General features: G+C 39.9%; 2 protein-coding genes across 6 annotated transcripts in view; one reads left to right on the top strand and one right to left on the bottom strand.

Annotated features, from left to right (window-relative positions):
- The window catches only part of jub (LIM domain-containing protein jub), a 119095-nt gene extending 103423 nt beyond the window's left edge, over window positions 1-15672 (bottom strand). For 2 of the 5 annotated variants that reach the window (XM_071684337.1, XM_071684335.1), the window contains exon 1: window positions 13315-15672. In XM_071684337.1, coding sequence (XP_071540438.1) covers window positions 13315-15528 — 2214 coding nt within the window. In that variant the 5' untranslated portion in view covers window positions 15529-15672. The remainder of the gene's footprint in view (window positions 1-13314) is intronic. The other 3 variants (XM_071684334.1, XM_071684336.1, XM_071684333.1) reach the window with 2 other exon arrangements.
- A 1552-nt stretch (window positions 15673-17224) lies between these two features.
- ND-13A (NADH dehydrogenase (ubiquinone) 13 kDa A subunit) lies at window positions 17225-20332 on the top strand. The gene is made up of 3 exons (XM_071684342.1): window positions 17225-17409; window positions 17979-18155; window positions 20142-20332. The coding sequence occupies exons 1-3, from the start codon at window positions 17275-17277 to the stop codon at window positions 20205-20207; spliced, it is 378 nt and encodes a 125-aa protein (XP_071540443.1). The 5' UTR covers window positions 17225-17274; the 3' UTR covers window positions 20208-20332.
- The last annotated feature ends 1605 nt before the right edge of the window (window positions 20333-21937 follow it).

Below are 21937 nucleotides of genomic sequence, written 5' to 3'. Positions count from 1 at the left end.
GTCCAGAAAAGAGAATTCAATCACCCTTGGTTCCTCTTACATCATCTGTCAAGAGGTGCTTGATTAACAAGCTGGTTCTCCCACCTCTCTGCAACCTTCATGTAGACCTTATCCGGAAGTTCACGAGGAATCTTTTACATCAGTCTCTTCACCGTCACCCATCTGACGCCCGAGATATATCTCTACAGTATAATCAAATCGACTCCATCCCAGTTCGTACAGGCAGCTGTAAGACCAGCGCCATCCTAACCAATGTGATCATTATAATCAGCCGACTGCCACCTCATTGTGTGTGAAAATACTCCCTTAATTCCCTTCCTTTTATCAAGCCCCACTGTCTATATTATGTGTATTTTTCCTATATATTTTCAGCCTTTGGTTGGAGTAAGTACATGTTTCTTATCATTGTCTTAACCTCTCATCAAGTGATCTCAGACACCCCAAGCATGGTGCCTCAAGGCTTGACAAACCATGTAAGGACAGACAAGCCCATACTAACTGGTTCACCCTAGTACTTCCAGCATTCAAGAACGCCATTTTGCATTAAGAAAAGAAACATGAATCTCCGAGCACTTGAAGATTTCCTTCAAGGATGAAATTCACATCAAGTCTGACTCAATGTCCCCTGCCAGCTGTTGTCATTGAAGAGCTCAGGACCTATAACCAGACCAAGTTCAATCATTTAACCTCCAAACTCACCTCTTGCCTCTTAGCACATTTCTTCCCCTTCGTCAAGAACCTGACCGTCATCAGTTCGTAATGGCAACCATATATTCTCGTGTCATTTTTGTTGACCTTTTCTTAACCTTCTTTATGAACTCTGCTTCTTTAGATGCGGTGACCAAACCTGAGAATATTCTAGTTTTGGCCTGGGAGGACATGGGGCACCAGTCTTGCCCTGACTATGACACCAGTACTCACCAATGAGGCACCTGACTGTACCCTACACTAGTTTTTTCCAACCAGAGGAACACCAGCTCGCCTTGGAATATTTACCAAGCAGCTATGGTAGCCAGACACGCTCCGCACAACACATCATTACAAACCATAAAAAGATACTTATGCAGTGTTGAGGTTTCTGTTGCCCCAGGCGGGAAGGTACGCCATGCCCCGATGTATAACAGACTCAGCAGCTTACACACACAACTCCCAACCATTACTAACATCCTCGTCACATCTTCCACCATCTGTTTTCCCAATCCCTACCCCTATACCAAAAATTTCTTCTTGGTCAGCTTCATCCCCTAAGCCGGAGCGAGAAGAGGTTCTACCAGAAGCCAAGACAGGCGGGAGGCAGACGAGGTTTTACCAGCAAAACGGGTAGGCAGAAGCTAGGAGATATTCCACCAGCAGCCAGGGTAGGAAGGAGGCAGGAAAGGTCCTACCAGCAGCCAGCGTAAACAAAGGGTAAGAGGTACTACCAGCAGCCAGGGCAGGCTAGAGAGAGGAGGGGTGCTTCCTAATCCAAAGCAGGTAGGAATGCGTGTGGGGCTGGGTAAGTATGGTGTAGCCGGGGTAAGGCGTGGTGTCAACCCCAGACTGGCATCCCCAACGTGATCAATTTGCTGTAATTGTTGGTGGTGGCGCCTCTCCCGCGCGCCACCTGTCGTTTCCGCCGCCCGCCAGACATCGAGGCAGATTCTTAGGCAGGATAAGATGCTCCAACAGGTAAGGAGCTCCTCAGGTCCTGCACCTCTCAGGGTACAGAGCCCGTCCCTCTCCTGTTGCTGCTCTTGTTCCGCACCTAATTGGGCACAGGGCATATAAGCTTGACCCTCACTATACAAAGCATGTGCTACAGACAACACACTAGCGACAGAGGACAGACTTTGCGACACACCGATATGGGTTCCATAACAGGCCACTCCATCGACCCTCGAAGACTTCACCAGATATCTTTCATGCTGGCACCATAAAGATATAAATGCTCTATACATATGTACATTTGTCTCAGAACTTAGTGAAAACATCGTTCCATCACAACAAATACTATAAATGGATATAATGGTTAACTACAACAAAATGTACACACTCTAAGGATAAACTGTGCCACCTATGTATCACGTTCATGTGGATACTCTGTTCCACCAAGACAACCAAGGAAATATCCTGGTAAGCAGGTCACAGCTTCTCAGGGATAAGTAAGCAATAGTATGTTCACATAGTCAGTAGTCTATACTACATTGTAACATTATCAAAGTGGATACAAGAGGCAGATAGTAACATAAATATCGTTACGATAAACGTATGGTAACGTTACAAAGGTTAGGTGCATTAGATGGTGTCACATGTTGCAAGGATAAACATACGTTACCAAGGTATGCGGAACTAAGACAGATGACACCGTATATGTTTCCAGTGAACATCATTAGCGATCCCATAAAGTTAAAAGAAATTAATGTTTTAATAAATGTGATATCTGACACAACTGGCTAAAGGTACTTTTTCTTCTTTACTATGGTGAAATTCGATAGCCTAATCTAGACTGTAGTCACAATAATTCATAAAATATATTGAACTGAACAAAACTGATTAAGCATTTTGATTCTCAGATGGCCTCTATTATTAATAGTTTCGTTCAAGAAAATATCATTCTTCTCTGTTGGTAAGGAAAATCTACTACATACTACATGCTACAGTCAGCATCATATACTTAAGCATGAATTCCATCAATAATTAAACAAAAAACAGACCAAAGCAAACTACATATACATAAGTTTCCCCTGAAATAAGACGATATAGAACACGTGAATTTTCGAATGAACGACAGAAAATGGAGGTTACACAGTCACAATAAGGGTAACATATATATTTTAATATTTTGTTCTGGTCGGCAGAAAATTTACATAATTCAAAACAGGGATAACTCATTCATTTCCACATCTGCTTCATAAGGTTGATAGAAAATGGAAAGGGGTATTAAAATTCATAGGAGTATAAAAGTATCAAATACATAAGAGGATATTCAGGATTACAATTTCATCTACCTAAGTTCGCCCATTGTACTGTGCTACCTTTACTCTTTAACGTCTGTCCAGAAAAATAATTCCAGAGTAGATGCAAAACTAAAAAAAAAGGTGACGTGTAAGTATATGAACACATCAGTGAACCTGCCAAAGCTCATCATATATATATATATATATATATATATATATATATATATATATATATATATATATATATATATATATATATATGAGTATTCCTGGTAAATTATATGGGAGGGTATTGATTGAGAGGGTGAAGGCATGTACAGAGCATCAGATTGGGGAAGAGCAGTGTGGTTTCAGAAGTGGTAGAGGATGTGTGGATCAGGTGTTTGCTTTGAAGAATGTATGTGAGAAATACTTAGAAAAGCAAATGGATTTGTATGTAGCATTTATGGATCTGGAGAAGGCATATGATAGAGTTGATAGAGATGCTCTGTGGAAGGTATTAAGAATATATGGTGTGGGAGGAAAGTTGTTAGAAGCAGTGAAAAGTTTTTATCGAGGATGTAAGGCATGTGTATGTGTAGGAAGAGAGGAAAGTGATTGGTTCTCAGTGAATGTAGGTTTGCGGCAGGGGTGTGTGATGTCTCCATGGTTGTTTAATTTGTTTATGGATGGGGTTGTTAGGGAGGTAAATGCAAGAGTTTTGGAAAGAGGGGCAAGTATGAAGTCTGTTGGGGATGAGAGAGCTTGGGAAGTGAGTCAGTTGTTGTTCGCTGATGATACAGCGCTGGTGGCTGATTCATGTGAGAAACTGCAGAAGCTGGTGACTGAGTTTGGTAAAGTGTGTGGAAGAAGAAAGTTAAGAGTAAATGTGAATAAGAGCAAGGTTATTAGGTACAGTAGGGTTGAGGGTCAAGTCAATTGGGAGGTGAGTTTGAATGGAGAAAAACTGGAGGAAGTGAAGTGTTTTAGATATCTGGGAGTGGATCTGGCAGCGGATGGAACCATGGAAGCGGAAGTGGATCATAGGGTGGGGGAGGGGGCGAAAATTCTGGGGGCCTTGAAGAATGTGTGGAAGTCGAGAACATTATCTCGGAAAGCAAAAATGGGTATGTTTGAAGGAATAGTGGTTCCAACAATGTTGTATGGTTGCGAGGCGTGGGCTATGGATAGAGTTGTGCGCAGGAGGATGGATGTGCTGGAAATGAGATGTTTGAGGACAATGTGTGGTGTGAGGTGGTTTGATCGAGTAAGTAACATAAGGGTAAGAGAGATGTGTGGAAATAAAAAGAGCGTGGTTGAGAGAGCAGAAGAGGGTGTTTTGAAATGGTTTGGGCACATGGAGAGAATGAGTGAGGAAAGATTGATCAAGAGGATATATGTGTCGGAGGTGGAGGGAACGAGGAGAAGTGGGAGACCAAATTGGAGGTGGAAAGATGGAGTGAAAAAGATTTTGTGTGATTGGGGCCTGAACATGCAAGAGGGTGAAAGGAGGGTAAGGAATAGAGTGAATTGGAACGATGTGGTATACCGAGGTTGACATGCTGTCAGTGGATTGAATCAGGGCATGTGAAGCGTCTGGGGTAAACCATGGAAAGCTGTGTAGGTATGTATATTTGCGTGTGTGGACGTATGTATATACATGTGTATGGGGGTGGGTTGGGCCATTTCTTTCGTCTGTTTCCTTGCGCCACCTCGCAAACGCGGGAGACAGCGACAAAAAAAAAAAAAAATTAAAATATATATATATATGCATGAAGCAGAGATAAGTCTTTATCGAGGATGTAAGGCATGTGTTCCTGTAGGAAGAGAGGAGAGTGATTGGTTCTCAGAGAATGTAGGTTTGCGGCAGGGGTGTGTGATATCTCCATGGTTGTTTAATTTGTTTATGGATGGGGTTGTTAGTGAGGTGAATGCAAGAGTTTTGGAAAGAGGGGCAAGTATGCAGTCTGTTGTGGATGAGAGAGCTTGGGAAGTGAGTCTGTTGTTGTTCGCTGATGATACAGCGCTGGTGGCTGATTCATGTAAGAAACTGCAGAAGCTGGTGACTGAGTTTGGCAAACTGGAGGAAGTGAAGTGTTTTAGATATCTGGGAGTGGGTTTGGCAGCAGACGTAACCATGGAAGTGGCAGTGAATCATAGGGTGGGGGAGGGGGCGAAAATTCTGGGAGCCTTGAAGAATGTGTGGAAGTCAAGAGCATTATCTCGGAAAGCAAAAATGGCTATGTTTGAAGGAACAGTGGTTCCAACAATGTTGTATGGTTGCGTGGTGTGGGCTATGGATAGAGTTGTGCGTAGGAGGGTGGATGTGCTGGAAATGAGATGTTTGAGGACAATATGTGGTGTGAGGTGGTTTGATCGAGTAAGTAATAATAGGGTAAGAGAGATGTGTGGTAATAAAAAAGAGTGCGGTTGAGAGAGCAGAAGAGGGTGTTTTGAAATGGTTGGGTCACATGGAGAGAATGAGTGAGGAAAGATTGACCAAGAGGATATATGTGTCAGAGGTGGAGGGAACGGGGAGAAGTAGGAGATCAAATTGGAGGTGGAAAGATGGAGTGAAAAAGATTTTGAGTGATCAGGGCCTGATCATGCAGAAGGGTGAAAGGTGTGCAAGGAATAGAGTGAATTGGAACGATGTGGTATACCGGGGTCGACGTGCTGTCAATGGATTGAACCAGGGCATGTGAAGCGTCTGGGATAAAGCATGGAAAGTTGTGTGGGGCCAGGATGTGGAAAGGGAGCTGTGATTTCGGTGCATTATTACATGACAGCTAGAGACTGAGTGTGAACAAATGGGGCCTTTCTTGTTTTTTCCTAGCGCTACCTCGCACACATGAGGGGAGAGGGGGTTGTTATTTCATGTGTGGCGAGGTGGCGATGGGAATGAATAAAGGCAGACTGTATGAATTATGTACATGTGTATATATGTATGTTTGTGTGTGTATATATATGTATACGTTGAGATGTACAGGTATGTATATTTACGTGTGTGGACGTGTATGTATATACATGTGTATGTGGGTGGGTTGGGCCATTCTTTTGTCTGTTTCCTTGCGCTACCTAGCTAACGCGGGAGACAGCGACAAAGCAAAATAAATAAAATAACTAATATATATATATATATATATATGGAAAGTTTTGTGAGGCCTGGATTGTGTCCATGTCAAAAACTTAGAACCACGACAGCATAGCAGGTTAGCAGCATAGCAGTAGTGTAGTGAAGATTAAAGTGTGATAGCACGTCCTATGACCTGACCAGTATGGTCACAGTTAGATATAAAGCAAATGGCCTTTGATATGACCTAAAAATGACTCAAGCTATATTCAAGGACACCTAAAGAATCCAGTATTTGCAAATTATTTTTTTTATAAAGAATAAAAACAAAATGATAATCATTCCATCAATATGTAAAGGAAAAAAATAAACACAAAGGTATACATGAAAACACCAGAGTCCTATCTTATCTCTAAAAACAACACCGTCCTATCTTATCTCTAACAGAAGTGGATCAGAAGCCTTTCCATGGATCCTACAAGGCTAAATTTGCCATAGATTTTGGCTGCTTATCTCTTTCTGTAAGGATAAAGGATAAAAAGTTTGTATGAGCATAAAATCTAAATATTCAAGATAAAAAGAAGTGTGTGGATGTTAAAGGGTTAATAAGGTGAGCTGATGGGGATTGCGTGAAAGGGCTCCTATAGAGGGGGTTGGGTGGCAGTTCAAACAGCCACTTGGTTTGCAGTCCGCTTGTTGACAATCAATACTGTTTCTGGTATACTTTGAAATAAAACTGGGGTCATATGTGGTTCAACTAAATTCACATTAGTACGCCCCACATTTTCTCTGATATTCATACACCTCATCACTAGTGTTTTATTCAATAATAGGGAATGGAATGCAGTATAATGCAATAAACCATGCTCCACAAAGTAAATTATGCAATATTCAAAGTTAATGCAGTTATAGTACGTAACTAAACTGGTAAACTAATGCTATTTTTTCTAACTACATTTCCCTTCATCCTTCAAATGTGGTCCTCCTTTGATGAACTTTCATTATGAAAGGATACTATCATTCAAGTGATAACTGCATTTCTAGTAAATGGTCTGATAAAATATCTAAAACAAAAAAATAAATTTGCCCAAATCTAATAAGCTATAAAATGAAGGAGGCAGCACACCAAAAACAATAAAATTTGACCATGGTTACAGAATAAGAAACAATAGTAAATACTTGTACTTAATATCCACCTGACACCTAAATGTTACTGGTATGTCACAAACTGAATTAAGAACCAAAGACTGCTCATTTTTGGACATTCTCATTTATCACAGAAATATACATACAGGCACACCACCGAATTTCCAGCAACTGATGGTTTGGCATCTCCTTTAGTCCAGACAAAATTACGTGAGGGAACTTAAAATTACTGTGGCCATCAGGACAGTTTACTGGGTGGCCACAGATGGTGGTGTGTAGGGCATGCTTATTCATATTCTTTACACTGCACTCGGTGGTTATATCGCAATTCTGTGAGATTCTTAGCTTCTTTTGCTTATGGCTTCGAAGACATATAAGAGTGTCAGTCATGGTGTCAAACGTAAACACTAGTCCATATTGATCCAAGATAAAGCAGAACTGTTGAAAAAATGGACCGTGGTGTTTCAGTGCATAAGCTGTGTGACATCTACAGTATTGGTTCATCAACTGTTCATGATATAAAGAAGCAAAGAAGGAAAATATTGAAATTCTATGCAGACAGCGATTCCAAGAAAGAAATGACAATTAGAAAAACTATGGAAGACGGTAAGAGTCCTTAGCACGACTGAGTGATGATGGAATGGTTACGACAGCGTTGGAATGATGGAGTGGACTTGTCAGGTAGCATGATAATGGACCAGGCTAAGTTGTTCAATAAAGAACTTAAATTACAACATGAGCATGACTGTAGTGAAGGATGGCTTTAAAGATTCAAGAGGCGTTATGGAATTTCCATGAATAAAGTGTGCTGAGAAAAACATACTAGGGGAAACAGTACCTGAAATTGCACCCTGTCCAAACATATAACACCAATATTTTTTATCATCATTACCTCCCCCAAGATTATGTTTTTACTAGCATTTGTTTGTTTGTCTGTGAGCAACTATCGACAAAAGTTATGAACAAATTTTGATTAAATTTTCAGGGAAAGTCAGAAATGACAAAAGGACCAACTGATTAGATTTTGGGAGTGATTCAAATCAATGTCTGAATCCAGGATGCTATTACAGAATTATCAATTTTTGTGAATAACTATTGAACTAATAATGATATCAATGTGATTCCAAATGCCAAAGATATGTTTTCATGGTCAAGAAATCTAAATCTTTAAGATCCGAATCACTGTCCGGATCCAGGAAGCCATTACGCAACTGCTGCCCCACTTCAAGTGGCACCCAGGGCACCTGTCCTACCTGCCATACCCTAGATACGCCACTGGATTCAAACAATCTAAGGACAGACTGACCATCTTAGGGTGCTCAAACATTTAATATTTGTTTAATTTAAATTTCTAGCAGTCCATGGTATACTTTAGACACATGGGAGATGTAGAATTAGTGGGTTAGAGTGTGTTGATGAATCATCATTACATGACCAAGATGGGTCCAGCAAAATGGTTAATCTGACAAGGCTTTGGAACCAAGAGCGCCAGAAAATCAGTGATGTACTTGTATTCATACATATATACAGACTACTGCTATGGTCCAAGGGGCTTTCTCATCCATGAAAAGTAAATTGTAACTTGAGTTTAACATAGCTATGCAGCAAAGCTGTACATGAACAGGAAGTAAATGACTGAGACACATAGGTGGTTTCTTATCTCATTACTATCAAAGCCATATGTGCTTAGTGCATTTAAATGCAATAGTCTTCACTGTTACACTCTTGTTTCACTTGGGATTATCCATAAATTTTGGCCCACACAGATCTCAGCCCATACTTATGAATACAGTAATCAATGAGTAATGACGCAAATGTTCAGATGAAATCTACAAAGAGGTAAAACGAATGACAGATAGATATATGACAAATGATTACAGCCCACATTTACTATGACTAATGTTGAATGATGATCAGACAATCACTGATAGCTCTTAGTTGATCTCTATCTCAATACATATGCAAACAAAAATCTGTGCATAGTCTCAGCCAAAATGGAACTCAGATCACCTTTCTCGCTGTGACACAATGAGTAATAATAATGCAATGAATGATAGCCAGTTTGATGATTTATCAAACCTTAGTACATGCATTACATAAACACAAAAAACTGTACACACAAAATGATCCTGGCCTAAGTGGATCTCAGCCCATTCTTTTAATCACTATATTAGAGTAAAAATGAGATGATGATTTATAGATTCTTTGATTATTTATTCAACTGGACTATATAGCTAAATACACAAAAATATCGCACATAAAAACTACAAATACATGAAATGACTGACAGAGTCACATCGACCTTGCAATCTTAGCCTAACCTTACTATTAATATTGTAATTAATGAGTGATGATCAATTATGAATGACTCTAAAAGTGGAAACTGTGAATCATGTAAATTAATACTATGTGTACTAAGTTGGAAAAATGCAAGTGTAGCAATAACATTTACATAATAGTTAGCAACTATGGGTACTAAGTTGGAAAAATTCAAGCATAACAATAACACTTAAATACTAAATAGCAACTGCATTTACATATGGCAATTATGTTTTACTGAACTGATAGGATGATTACACAAAACATTACAAGGAGAGCAAACAGCACAAACATTTGGGTCCTCTTTGAGCTGTTAAGCTGAGAGCTAAAAAGCAAGGTAAAAAGACAATTAGATTTGAGATATTTGTGAACATAACATCTGAGGAGGCACAAATAACAGCAATGACTGTGGTCAGGATATTTATCATCAATTTCTAGGTGTTACTTTCGACTGCTCTTATTGGTAAATCTCTCAACATGCTCAAAAGTCTGTTAAGGAGAAATACATTCTTTGTTTGAAGGATCCAACATGTGGATGTTAGTACACTGATCCTGGCCAATAAAATCAATGTCGAGATGGTTAGCAACATTATACGCTGTACTGGAAGAAACTTGCAATTTATACAAAACAAACAATTATGAAATTGTGAAAAGATTTATAAGCTAAATTTCAATACTGCAGCTGATAAATTGAAAAAAAAATTCATACACAGTCTAAAATAAAAGTGAAAAGTTCAATGGAAGTGATTATTTGTTATAACTGAATAAAATGTACAAGTGAAAGCCAATACGTACAACTAATGATGTTATTTCCTTGGTCCAGAGAGACATGAACTGTACTGAGAGGAAATGACTATCCAGAACAATATCCAACATATCTTGAATAACCAGACCTATGCCCAAAAAAGCTGGCATCATATTGGTACCTAAACCAGTCTACTATAACAGGGAATACTGTGAAAACCCCATAGAAAAAAAATGAACAGAAATGGAGAAAAAAAAAATAGTCTGACTTAAAACATGGTAGGGTAAGTTGGTTTTAACAGTATCCTGCCAATAATCAAAGTTATAACAGTATCTCTAACCTCAATTACTGTAGTTTACCTGATGTAGGCAATGTGAAGTAGAAAATACCAGTAAATGTGAAAAATTGAACGAGATTAACATGAAAGATGCCGTCAGGCTATTTTTGGTACGGCTGAGGGAGAGAGTATCAGTTGTTTGGTCTTTTTTTGGAATGAGAGTCATGCAAGTACCTAAAGTGGTATTTGTTTGTTGTCTTCAGTATTTATAGAAATGAACACTTGTAAATCAAAAGAAACCATAACGCTGTATTATATACAAAGCCTCCATGACCAGGGCTTTGTCATATCAGAAAGTACGTTTCTTTGATCTTTTCAGTTAAAAAACTGTTACATCACAAGTATATTTTACCTTAACTGTGCCTGAATAAATATATTCTAGAAATAAACAGTAGTTTTGCTGAAATGCAAAGTCTAACGTGAAATAGGATAAAATATAAAAAACAAAAGACTACCTAACCTTCCCATGCTCAAGAGATGTTACCCATTTTTTTAATAGTTTTCTGTTAAACACTTTTATATTACAATCATATTCTATTCATACTGTGCTTGATATAATACATTCATGGAAATGTAATATTTTTGCTAAAATGACATACGCATTACAGAGGAAAGTGGGATAAAATCATGACAAAAACAATCGCCTTTCACTTTCATTGTTCAAAAGATGTTACCATAATCACTTTTCAAATGATTTACTGTTATACAAACTGTTGTATTACAATAATATTCTATCCTAATTATCTTGAATGAATGGAATTATAAATACTTTTGCTGAAACTACCCACATTTCAGTGTAAAATACTATAATAATAAATAGCAAACAATTTGCCTTCAGTGCTCAGTGTTTCAGGCTCAGCGAACCTCAGTTTATATGAGGTAGTGTATCTTTAGTGAGGATATTCTGAAATAAGTTTTATATGGTAAACCATTGGCGTCTTAACTACGTCTTTTCTTTGTATATCAACTTACTGTTCTACGTCTTCTATCTCATCATTGTATCTCCCCTGACAAGGTAATCATTACACAAAAGTGCACTTGGGAACTCACTGTGTTTCATTTTCAGGTTTTCCAGCATATATATAACTTTCCATGGTTTACCCCAGACACTTCACATGCCCTGGTTCAATCCATTGACAGCTCATCGACTTCGGGATAACACATCGTTCCAATTCACTCTATTCCTTGCATGCCTTTCGTCCTCCTGTATGTTCATGCCCGATCGCTCAAAATCTTTTTCATTCCATCTTTCCACCTCCAATTTGGTCTCCCACTTCTCCTCGTTCCCTCTACCTCTGACACATATATCCTCTTTGTCAATCTTTCCTCACTCACTCTCTCCATGTGACCAAACCATTTCAATAAACCCTCCTCTGCTCTCTCAACCACACTCTTTTTATCAGCACACATCTCTCTTACCCTTTCATTACTTACTCGATCAAACAACCTCACACCACATATTGTCCTCAAGCATTTCATTTCCAACACATCCACTATCCTCTGCACAACCCAATCTATAGCCCATTACTCGCAACCATATAACATTGTTGGAACCACTATTCCTTCAAACATACCTATTTTAGCTCCCTGAGATAATGTTCTCACCTTCCACACATTCTTCAAGGCTCCTAGAACCTCTGCCCCCTCCCCCACCCTTTGACTCGTTTCTGCTTCCAAGGTTCCATCTGCTGCTAAATCCACTCCCAGATATCTAAAACACTTCAATTCCTTCAGTTTTTCTCCATTCAAGCTTACCTCCCAATTTACTTGTCCCTCAACCCTACTTTAACCTAATAACCTTGCTCTTATTCACATTTACTTCCCTTGTATTCCCTAAATGTCATAGAGAACAACTAAAAGGGCTGGGAGCAGGGGGCAGGAAATCATCACCTCCAGTTTTCACTTTTCCAAAAGAAGGAACTGACAAGGGGGCCAAGTGAGTATTTTTCCCTAAAGCTTAGTTCTCTATTCTTGATGCTAACTTGCTAACGCAAGAAATGGTGCATATATGAAAAAAAAGATAGGCCAAGATCCACATCGACCAAAATCATTGCAAATGTATTATCTATTTTTGTCTACTTACATGCTGCAATAAAATAAATCACAAAAAAATTTTTTTTTTTTTCTTTTATACTTTGTCGCTGTCTCCCGCGTTTGCGAGGTAGCGCAAGGAAACAGACGAAAGAAATGGCCCAACCCACCCCCATACACATGTATATACATACGTCCACACACGCAAATATACATACCTACACAGCTTTCCATGGTTTACCCCAGACGCTTCACATGCCTTGATTCAATCCACTGACAGCACGTCAACCCCGGTATACCACATTGCTCCAATTCACTCTATTCCTTGCCCTCCTTTCACCCTCCTGCATGTTCAGGCCCCGATCACACAAAATCTTTTTCACTCCATCTTTCCACCTCCAATTTGGTCTCCCTCTTCTCCTTGCTCCCTCCACCTCCGACACATATATCCTCTTGGTCAATCTTTCCTCACTCATCCTCTCCATGTGCCCAAACCACTTCAAAACACCCTCTTCTGCTCTCTCAACCACGCTCTTTTTATTTCCACACATCTCTCTTACCCTTACGTTACTCACTCGATCAAACCACAAAAAAATATAGAGCCTATAATAACTCAATGAATCACTTTAATAACAAATGTAGGCCAACATCGCTCTGCAGACAACTATATCCTGATCATTTTCATCTTATCAATTCAGTAATGAGTAGTTTTGAAAACACATTAAGAAGACTTTCTTTGTGTACTTACCATTGACTTTGCTGTAACATTATAAGGTAGTAGATTCTTGCCACTAACAGCCTTGGCTGTTGAGAGTGGAGGTGCGGCCTGCGCATGGCCTGTGGTGGTGCTTGCAGGAACAGATGATACACTGGAAGACGGTGGCTGCTGGGTAGCATGCACCCCACTACCCAATTTGTGCTGCCATTGTGCCAAGCGGTCACTCGGAGTGTTCAACGAGTTATTTGTGCTACTGTTATGGCTCATATTGCTAATGTGGTTGTAGCTTACTCCAGAAGCCACACTGCGCACTGCTGTTGATGGATAGGGTGGAGGTGGAGGTGGAACTTGAGCTATTTGTCCAGTGATTAAACCTATGGTGGTGGGAACGTATGACTGTACAGAGGTGACACTTCTCACCACTGATGATGGGTACGGAGGTGGTGGAGGAGGGACCAGAAACTGTTGCTGGGCTGCCCTTACCACTGAGGATGGATATGGTGGTGGTGGGGGAGGTGGTGCTCCTCCTGCCCTTAATAAACTCTGAGGAGTCGATGGAGTGGAAGGAGTCGATGGAGTGGATGGGACAGGAGAGTTTGTTCCTAAAGGACTCTGATTACTGGAGAGGCTCAAATTTTGGAACTGCCGCACAACAGAGGATGGATAGGGTGGTGGTGGTGGTGGATCAGCTCCACTAACACTCTTTAGCACTTCAATATTTGCATAATTATGGTTTGATGTCACTAAAGGGAAGATTACAGGTGTAGCACGAGAATTTCCAAGAGATACAGAAGATTCACTTGCTTCTGTTGATGACACCGAATTTAAGCTAGGAGGTTTCCCAGGATAGGGTGGGGGAGGAGGAAGAGCAGTGGGGCTTGGAGTTGCTACTGGGGTAAGTGTTGGTCGAGTTAAGCCAAGGGAGTGAGGTGGAATAGGGGGTGGTGGAATTGCATCATAATATATGCCTCTATGTCTAACCGAGTCACTACTCACACTCCACTGCGAACTATGTCTAGCATTTTCTTCAACATATGCATTATTTCTTGGAATGAGAAACTGCTTGCCTTCTAAGTCTTGTTCAATACGAGGGGGTAAATGCTTATTTGCTATTGTGGGCCTGTGCAAACTGCCCTCTTCCAAAATAGTTTGACTGGCTAAACTTGTCCGATCTAGACTAGAACCTTGCAAGGAATGTACTAAGCTGCTCCTTGGGCTGGAATGCTTTGAGTCCTGGGAACTTATACTAGAGCGTGGACTGGCATACTTATTTTCAATAATAGTAGCTGCTAAGCTACCTTGCGGTCCATAATGATGATATGCATTAATGTTTTCGTATGTATGTAACTGTCCTACAAAATTAGGTTTCACAACAAATTCACTGGAATGATGAGTCACAGACGGTGGAATGGTTCGAGAGTTCTGTCCAGAGTTTAGAGAATCATGACTACCACCACTCAGACTAGAGCGAGGGCTTGAATGAGTGGAGTTATTAATATTATTTCTACCATATATTGGTGGGGGTTCATAGCGCACATGTCCGGAATAGAGAGACTGTCCATTGATAGGCTTAGGCACATTGGTTCCACCATTGACAACATGAACGCTGCTCTTACTGCTGACCACAGTAGTTGGGGTGATGTGAGCAAAGCCGACAATGGCAGTAGTTGTGACAGGAGTGGTGACCAGGCTTGGAGTAGTGACTAGGCCAGGGGCAGTGACCATGCCAGGAGTGGTGACCAGACCAGGGGCAGTGACCAGGCTAGAACCAGTAACCAAGCCAGGGGCGGCGGTCACTCCCCCATTGACCACCTGGACAGGGGCCGCTGAGCTAGACACAACCACCGCGTCAGGTTGTTTGGGCGTAGCGAACTTGGAAGCAGCAATTACTCTGCGAGAATCTAGCACTTCATACACTTGCGGGGGTTGAGTGGTGGGGATGTCCGTCCCCTGTTTGATTAAACTTTCGATGGCGCCGATACGCGGGTGGTGGACCCCGGCCGCGTCTGCGCTGCCCACTGCGCCTGCGCTATTAACTCCGTTGCCAGCCGCCCGGGTCAGTATGCGCCCGTAGCCCGTTCCGTCCTGCTGGGCTGAGGTCATTTCTCTTGGCCCTGCATGACCCACAGCCTGACTCTCACCACCCATACCACCATTGGAGTGGGCGGCCTCAGACTTGTATAGATTGAGGGTTTGCAGCAGACGGCTTGTCTCTGCGGCAGGATCACTCCCATACCGGGCCATGGCGGTGTCACACACTCACTACTACATTTTCATAGAACACTTTCATAAGTCACGAGTCATTTTCTAAAATTTTGCTAATGTAATGTATTTCGATGGTGAATCACTGTCCACAACAAGTGTCATGGCGGAGTAATACAGAAGGTCGAACTCCAAACAATGAAATTTTTATTTTAAATAAACCCATTTTGAGTCTTTAAACTGCATTAAACTTATCTATATATTAATATAATACTCACTAGGTATTTGTATATAAATCTTTAATGACCCAATTGTATACTTTTAGCGAAAGTTTCTCGTACTACTTTATATTAAGAATTCCTGCGGCAGAGGGCAGTAGAGTCGCATTGTTTTCCTATTGACATAGAAAATGAAATCAATAGAAATGAAAGTTTAAGGGGAAGCTTGTTTATGAACTACATTTTTCTTTCAGCCATAGAAATCAATTGAAGTGGATTGTCGTAAGAACGTATATCATTAAATCATTGGATTGGTTCTGCAGATTTCAGTTTGGTAACGCTATGCTACTTACTGTGAGTTCAAGAGTTGTGCTAAACAGCTACCCAAATGCAGAAAAATCTGAATAGTATTAAAATCGAAATTATTTACTAACAAGTAAAAGTAGAATTATAGCTCTTTTTTCTTATTACAACCAAACATGATAAGAAATGCAATGTGCTACTGATGCACCATAATGATAATTGCTCTCTCTCTCTCTCTCTCTTCTCTCTCATATGAGACCTCTTGTAATTAGAACTAGCGAGAAAATAGTATAGCTATCAAATACAAAGATTTTCCGTGGCTAATAAAAGTTTTTGAAACGTATCTTTCTTAAAATCAATAATATTAGAGCTCTACTAATGTCTTGGGTAGACTATTTCAGCTAAATTTCATTAGGGAGGTGAGGTATCCCTTGTCAGTGCTCTACTGCTTGGTTTCATGAGATATTTCACTACAGTAGGATGGAGATTAATCTAACATGCCTTTGCACTACATGAAATGAAAAAAAAACTATGGTCCACAGTCAGATCTCAATCATCCTATCATCATAAAGAAGAGGATTCACTCACCTGACATAGGCCAGGGCGTGTGTGTGCATACACATACAGGCGTAAAGACATGGCACATATATAGAATGTTAATAAACGGGACAAAACGAGTGTAAAACTCTCAGCATATAAATAATAATTGCACACATTATGAAATTGAACAAGAAACTTGCTAAAAAAATCTAAAGAAGTGTTTTTTAAGTAAAAGAGTGATGAATGAATGGAACATATTAGAAGAGGTTAATGCACACGGGATTCATGAATCTAATAAGTTGTATGTTAGAGAATTTTCAAAACTCCCTCCCTGTACAGTACAAATAAATAATCATGCACCACTCTCGCCGCGTTTGGTTACCTCATACAAGCAGGAGATTCATGAGTGGGACTGTTTTTCCTCTATCACCAGGAACAATGGTTTTGGTTATAAATATTTCAACAGACTTGGTTATAAGCAGTATGCTCAAGAGTTGACAATTTGGTTGAGACATTAATGCTGGGAAACATCTGCCTTCAAAGTTGATTTATTTTTTGGTCCGAAAAGACGTATTAATTTAGATTTAAGTAGTTGAACAAAATTATCATGAAATAAGAATTCTATAATAAATGACTAAAGTCATCGATGTAGCCTCATAGATTGGCGCATGCGCAGAGTATAATAACAATCTGGGAACGACAGGAATAGATCTGCAGACTGAGTAAAATGGCGTCTACAAGGATTGCTAGGTTATCTGCCCGTAGGTTGAGTTTGTTACCACAAGTTGTGAGAAAGGACTCTAGCAAGGCCGTTCATACGACTGGTGCAACCCAGGACAACAGGCCAACTCACACAGGCCAGGTGATGTTACTGTGGGTTGTAATTTGTTTAACTTTTTTGTTCTGACTTAGCTTCCGTATGGATAGTTATAGGGTCAAGCCTATCATTCATCATTTTGGCAGGCCCCCATAGTGAACCTCCCTGTAGCTTTTGGTGATAAAGATAGCAAGAGGCAGCCTTGTATATGTTCAGTTATGAAGCGAAGAAACCAACTAGGGTCATTGCCTCCAGTGGCCTTGTGGCCAGTCAACACAGGACAGTTGCCTCATAGAGACATACCTTCAAATTAGTCAAGGAAGCAAATTCGCCTTGGTTGTTTTCTATACATATTGTTCTGTGGAACGATTCTCCGAAGTGGTGACTCCCTGTAGGGCGCCAGTAGCTTATTTTTCTTTATTGAATAAGTCTGTGTAATCACGTATCAGAGGTACCAGCAGACATGACCAGTCACTTGATGTTATGGTTTGGTCAGAGTCTAGTTGAGCTTTACATCCTTATTAGCTTGAATTAATGAGTGATTTGTTCAGTTTTAAAGTAAATGAGAATGAATATGGTATAAGATTTTAATCAAAGTTCTTTTTTTATTTCAGAAATTTAAAGATGATGATTACCGCAACGCACGATTTGAGATGACTCCTAGACAAACAAATGAACGCTGGGCAATCAACTTGATTAAGGAAGTGCCTCCCAAAGCTGTTCAAGCCCGTGTTGTTTCCTGTGATGGAGCCCCAGGAGCATTAGGTCATCCAAGGATTTTTATTAATTTGGTAAGTATGCAAGACTAAGTGAAGGTTACTGTGGACAAATGAATGAAAAAGAAAATTATCCAAAATGTTCGTAATTCGAGAAAGTTCCCACAAACCTTCTTATAGCTTTCTAGTGTAGATCATTAACTAAAGATTTGATTTTTGTGTCTCATTTTGTAGAAGGGAAAATGAGTTTGCTAAGCTTTTATTTCTTCACTCAGCATCCTTGTTGGAGAATGCAGTTGGTGTTGGAGAGGAAGAGGATGTTTAGATGAGATTTTTGTGGATTAGCAAATAGTGGAGAAAGTTTTTAAGAGAGGGAGAAGAATGTATATACAGCATTTATATGGAAGTTCATCAAAGTTGTTTGATGTTACAGTGGTTATTAAGTTTTTATGAAGGGGCATTGCTTGAGATGAGAGCCAGGTTGAATGATTGTGGCGTAAGTTTTGACTATGGAGAAACATTGGAAGCTGCCACAGTTGTATGTAGATTATTATTATTATTATTCCTATCATATGCCTTCTCCAGATCCATAAATACTACATACAAATCCCTCTGCTTTTCTAAGTATTTCTCGCATACATTTTTCAAAGCAAACACCTGATCCACACATCCTCTACCACTTCAGAAACCACACTGCTCTTCCCCAATCTGATGCTGTGTACATGCCTTTACCTTCTCAATCAGTTTCCTCCCAGATAATTTACCAGGAATACTCAACAAACTTATGCCAGTCCTGACCACCACTAGAACCCCAGTCTCCCTGTAACCCAACCCCCTCCACCCCAAGCCATGACTGTGCTCCTCCCTCCCCCCACACCACAGAGGGGTAAAGATGAGTGTTCAAATGACAGAGGTGTAAGTTTGTTGAGTATTCCTGGGAAATTATATGGGAGGGTATTGATTGAGAGGGTGAAGGCAATCTTTCCCAACTCATTTTCTCCATGTGACCAAACCATTTCAAAACACCCTCTTCTGCTCTCTCAACCACAGTGTTTCTATTGCCACACATCTCTCTTACTCTTTCATTACTTACTTGATCAAACCACCTCACACCACATATTGTCCTCAAACATCTCATTTCCAACACATCCACCCTCCTCCGCACAAATATATCTATAGCCCACACCTTGCAACCATATAACATTGTCGGAACCACTATTCCTTCCAACTTACCCATTATCGCTTTCCAAGATAATGTTCTCAACTTTCACATTTTTCAATGCTCCCAGAACTTTCGCCCCCTCCCCCACCCTATGATTCACTTCCGCTTCCATGGTTCCATCCGCTGCCAAATCCACTCCCAGATATCTAAAATACTTCTTCCTCCAGTTTTTCTCTATTCAAACTTCCCTCCCTGTTGACTTGTCCCTCAACCCTACTGTACCTAATAACCTTGCTCTTATTCACATTTAATCTCAGCTTTCTTCTTTCACACACTTTACTAAACTCAGTCACCAGCTTCTGTAGTTTCTCACCCGAATCAGCCACCAGCGCTGTGTCATCAGCGAATAACAACTGACTCATGTACCCAGGCCTACACCAAGTGCCCATTTTAGCGACCAATCCTTAGGGATGGATGAACAGCTGTGATGACTATGGACTGACTGCCAACACCAGGATTTGAACATCAGCCCTTAAATCTGGGCAGCTCGTGAAGTGTCACAGTCATGAACACTAACTGCTACACTTATTATAACCCATGATAACTTATGAAGTGAAAGTGACCATTCCAGAAATAAGCCAGAATGAAATTTAGATTACGAAGATCAACTGTAGCACAGATATTTGATGTTTTCTAGCTTACTAAGAGAAACTGCCAATACTGTCTTAGTTTTAGTTATAGATGCCGTCTTGATGTGGGATCAAAGACTTCTCTTTTACTTTTCCTCATGAAATGCTGCCTTAATTCATACAAATAGAAGTTATTATGAAAATTAAAAGGAGAATATTAAATGTTTTGTATTTTACTTTTATCTTGTGTATTTATTAATTTTTTTTCAGGATGAACCAGGAACCCATAGTTGTATCTACTGTGGTCTTCGATACTACAAAGAAGACTGTCACTGATCTTTTATAAGGTGTCACAGAATAGTAGATTATGAAACCTCATTTCTCTCATTTGATCATGGTGTATGATATGTTGTTTCAGTGTACATAATGAGTATTAAATATGTAAAGTTTTAAAAGTTTTATATTTTCAATGGTTTTATTAACCTCAGAGCAGGTGATTCGAATATGTGGTATGTAGCATTTATGGGTCTTGAGGGTTTTGTGTGTGGACTTACCAGGTGCAGTAACATTCAAATTAACCTTTAATTTAGATCGTCTAGGACTTGAAGTGAGAACGATGAAAAATGGGAAGGAAATAGAATGAATTAAAGTGTAACATTTCATTTTCAGAATAAGTGAGAATCTAGCTGTTATTGATGAAGCAGTACTACATGATAATGAGGTGTGTGGAGGCATTTAAAGAGTGTTTATTGAGACTTCCACAAAGGTATACAGCAATGCATTGCACTGTTGGCATAGGTTGTAGAAGATGAACAGTTTAGTAGAATGAAGACAAGGATATTAGGGAAGAACGAAAGAGATTTTGTAAGAAGCTATTTCTTCCTGAAAATAGTGATGACAAGAGGACATAAAGTGTAGAATATGGTCTCAAATAGAAAGATTGAAAACATTTGTTCCAATTAATGACACATACACAAATAAGGATCTTTCTAGAAGAATTAATGAGATTTTAAGGGAAAATAATGAGATGTATCAGAAGGAGGCAGAAATAGTGAGTGGTTGAGGGAAAGATGTCCCATACAAATTTGAGTCTGATTGTGACAAAGAATAAAGTTGGTAAAGACGTGATGGGGGATGATGGTACAAAAGACATGGCTGTTGGTACGATAAGATTTTAGAGTGAGGAGAGGCTGGAATAGGAATAGAGAATTAGAATACACTTAGAAAGGAATAATGCACTTAATGTAAATGGAAAAGTAAGGGGTATGGATAAAGTGGTGTGTCAGCCTTAGGTCTGAAAATCCATTTTCTTTGACCCCAGAATAATCTGGCCTTCCCTTGTCAGATAGCAATGCTTATGAATTTCATTCCCCTGTGCTCGGGCTAGAAAATGTAGAACTTAGGATTGCAACAACAATGAAGCCCACCAGAGGTAGGAAGCAATAAGTGTTGTGGTTGCAGGCTTGTGACTCTCAGCTAGAGCTTTAAACCAAGCCTCCTGTGTCAGTCTCAGCCATAGATTGTTTTTGCTTGTGTGAAATATGTGATTGTTTCTGCTAATAATTTTGCAGTAAAGTGTGCAGAATGAGCTCACCTGATGGTGAAGTGTAGCTTACTTTTTTTCCCACTTGGAAGCATACCCTGGAGCAATCCATCCCTTTAAAAAAAAGACACTCTGACTCTATTTCCTCCTTTGCTCTCACTTGTGCTGTCTCCAAGGTCTGTGAAACTCTCCTTAACTCTTTCTCAAACTTCTCAAACAGAATCCCATTCCCTTTTTAATCGCCATATAGATTTTGCATGGCTAGGTCAGCTGGTGATCTCTCCCATATGAGTCAACTCAGGTCCTCCACTCCCAAGGATTTTGGTAAAAATTATTGCCCTTGACCTCTCCAAAGCATTTGATATGACATGGTGTAAATCTTTTCTTTCTGAACCCTTCATCTGGCTCTTTTCTGTTCTTTGATGCATAATTTCTTCCCTATCAATTCCATGGCAGAAGTTGATGGAGTGATTTTTCTCTCCCATCCTATTGACAGCTGTTTCTCATGAGTTGTGTCCTGTTG

Source organism: Panulirus ornatus, chromosome 38 (genome assembly GCF_036320965.1).
Source record: "Panulirus ornatus isolate Po-2019 chromosome 38, ASM3632096v1, whole genome shotgun sequence".
NCBI lineage: Eukaryota > Metazoa > Arthropoda > Malacostraca > Decapoda > Palinuridae > Panulirus > Panulirus ornatus.
This window is presented reverse-complemented; position numbering and strand designations above follow the sequence as displayed.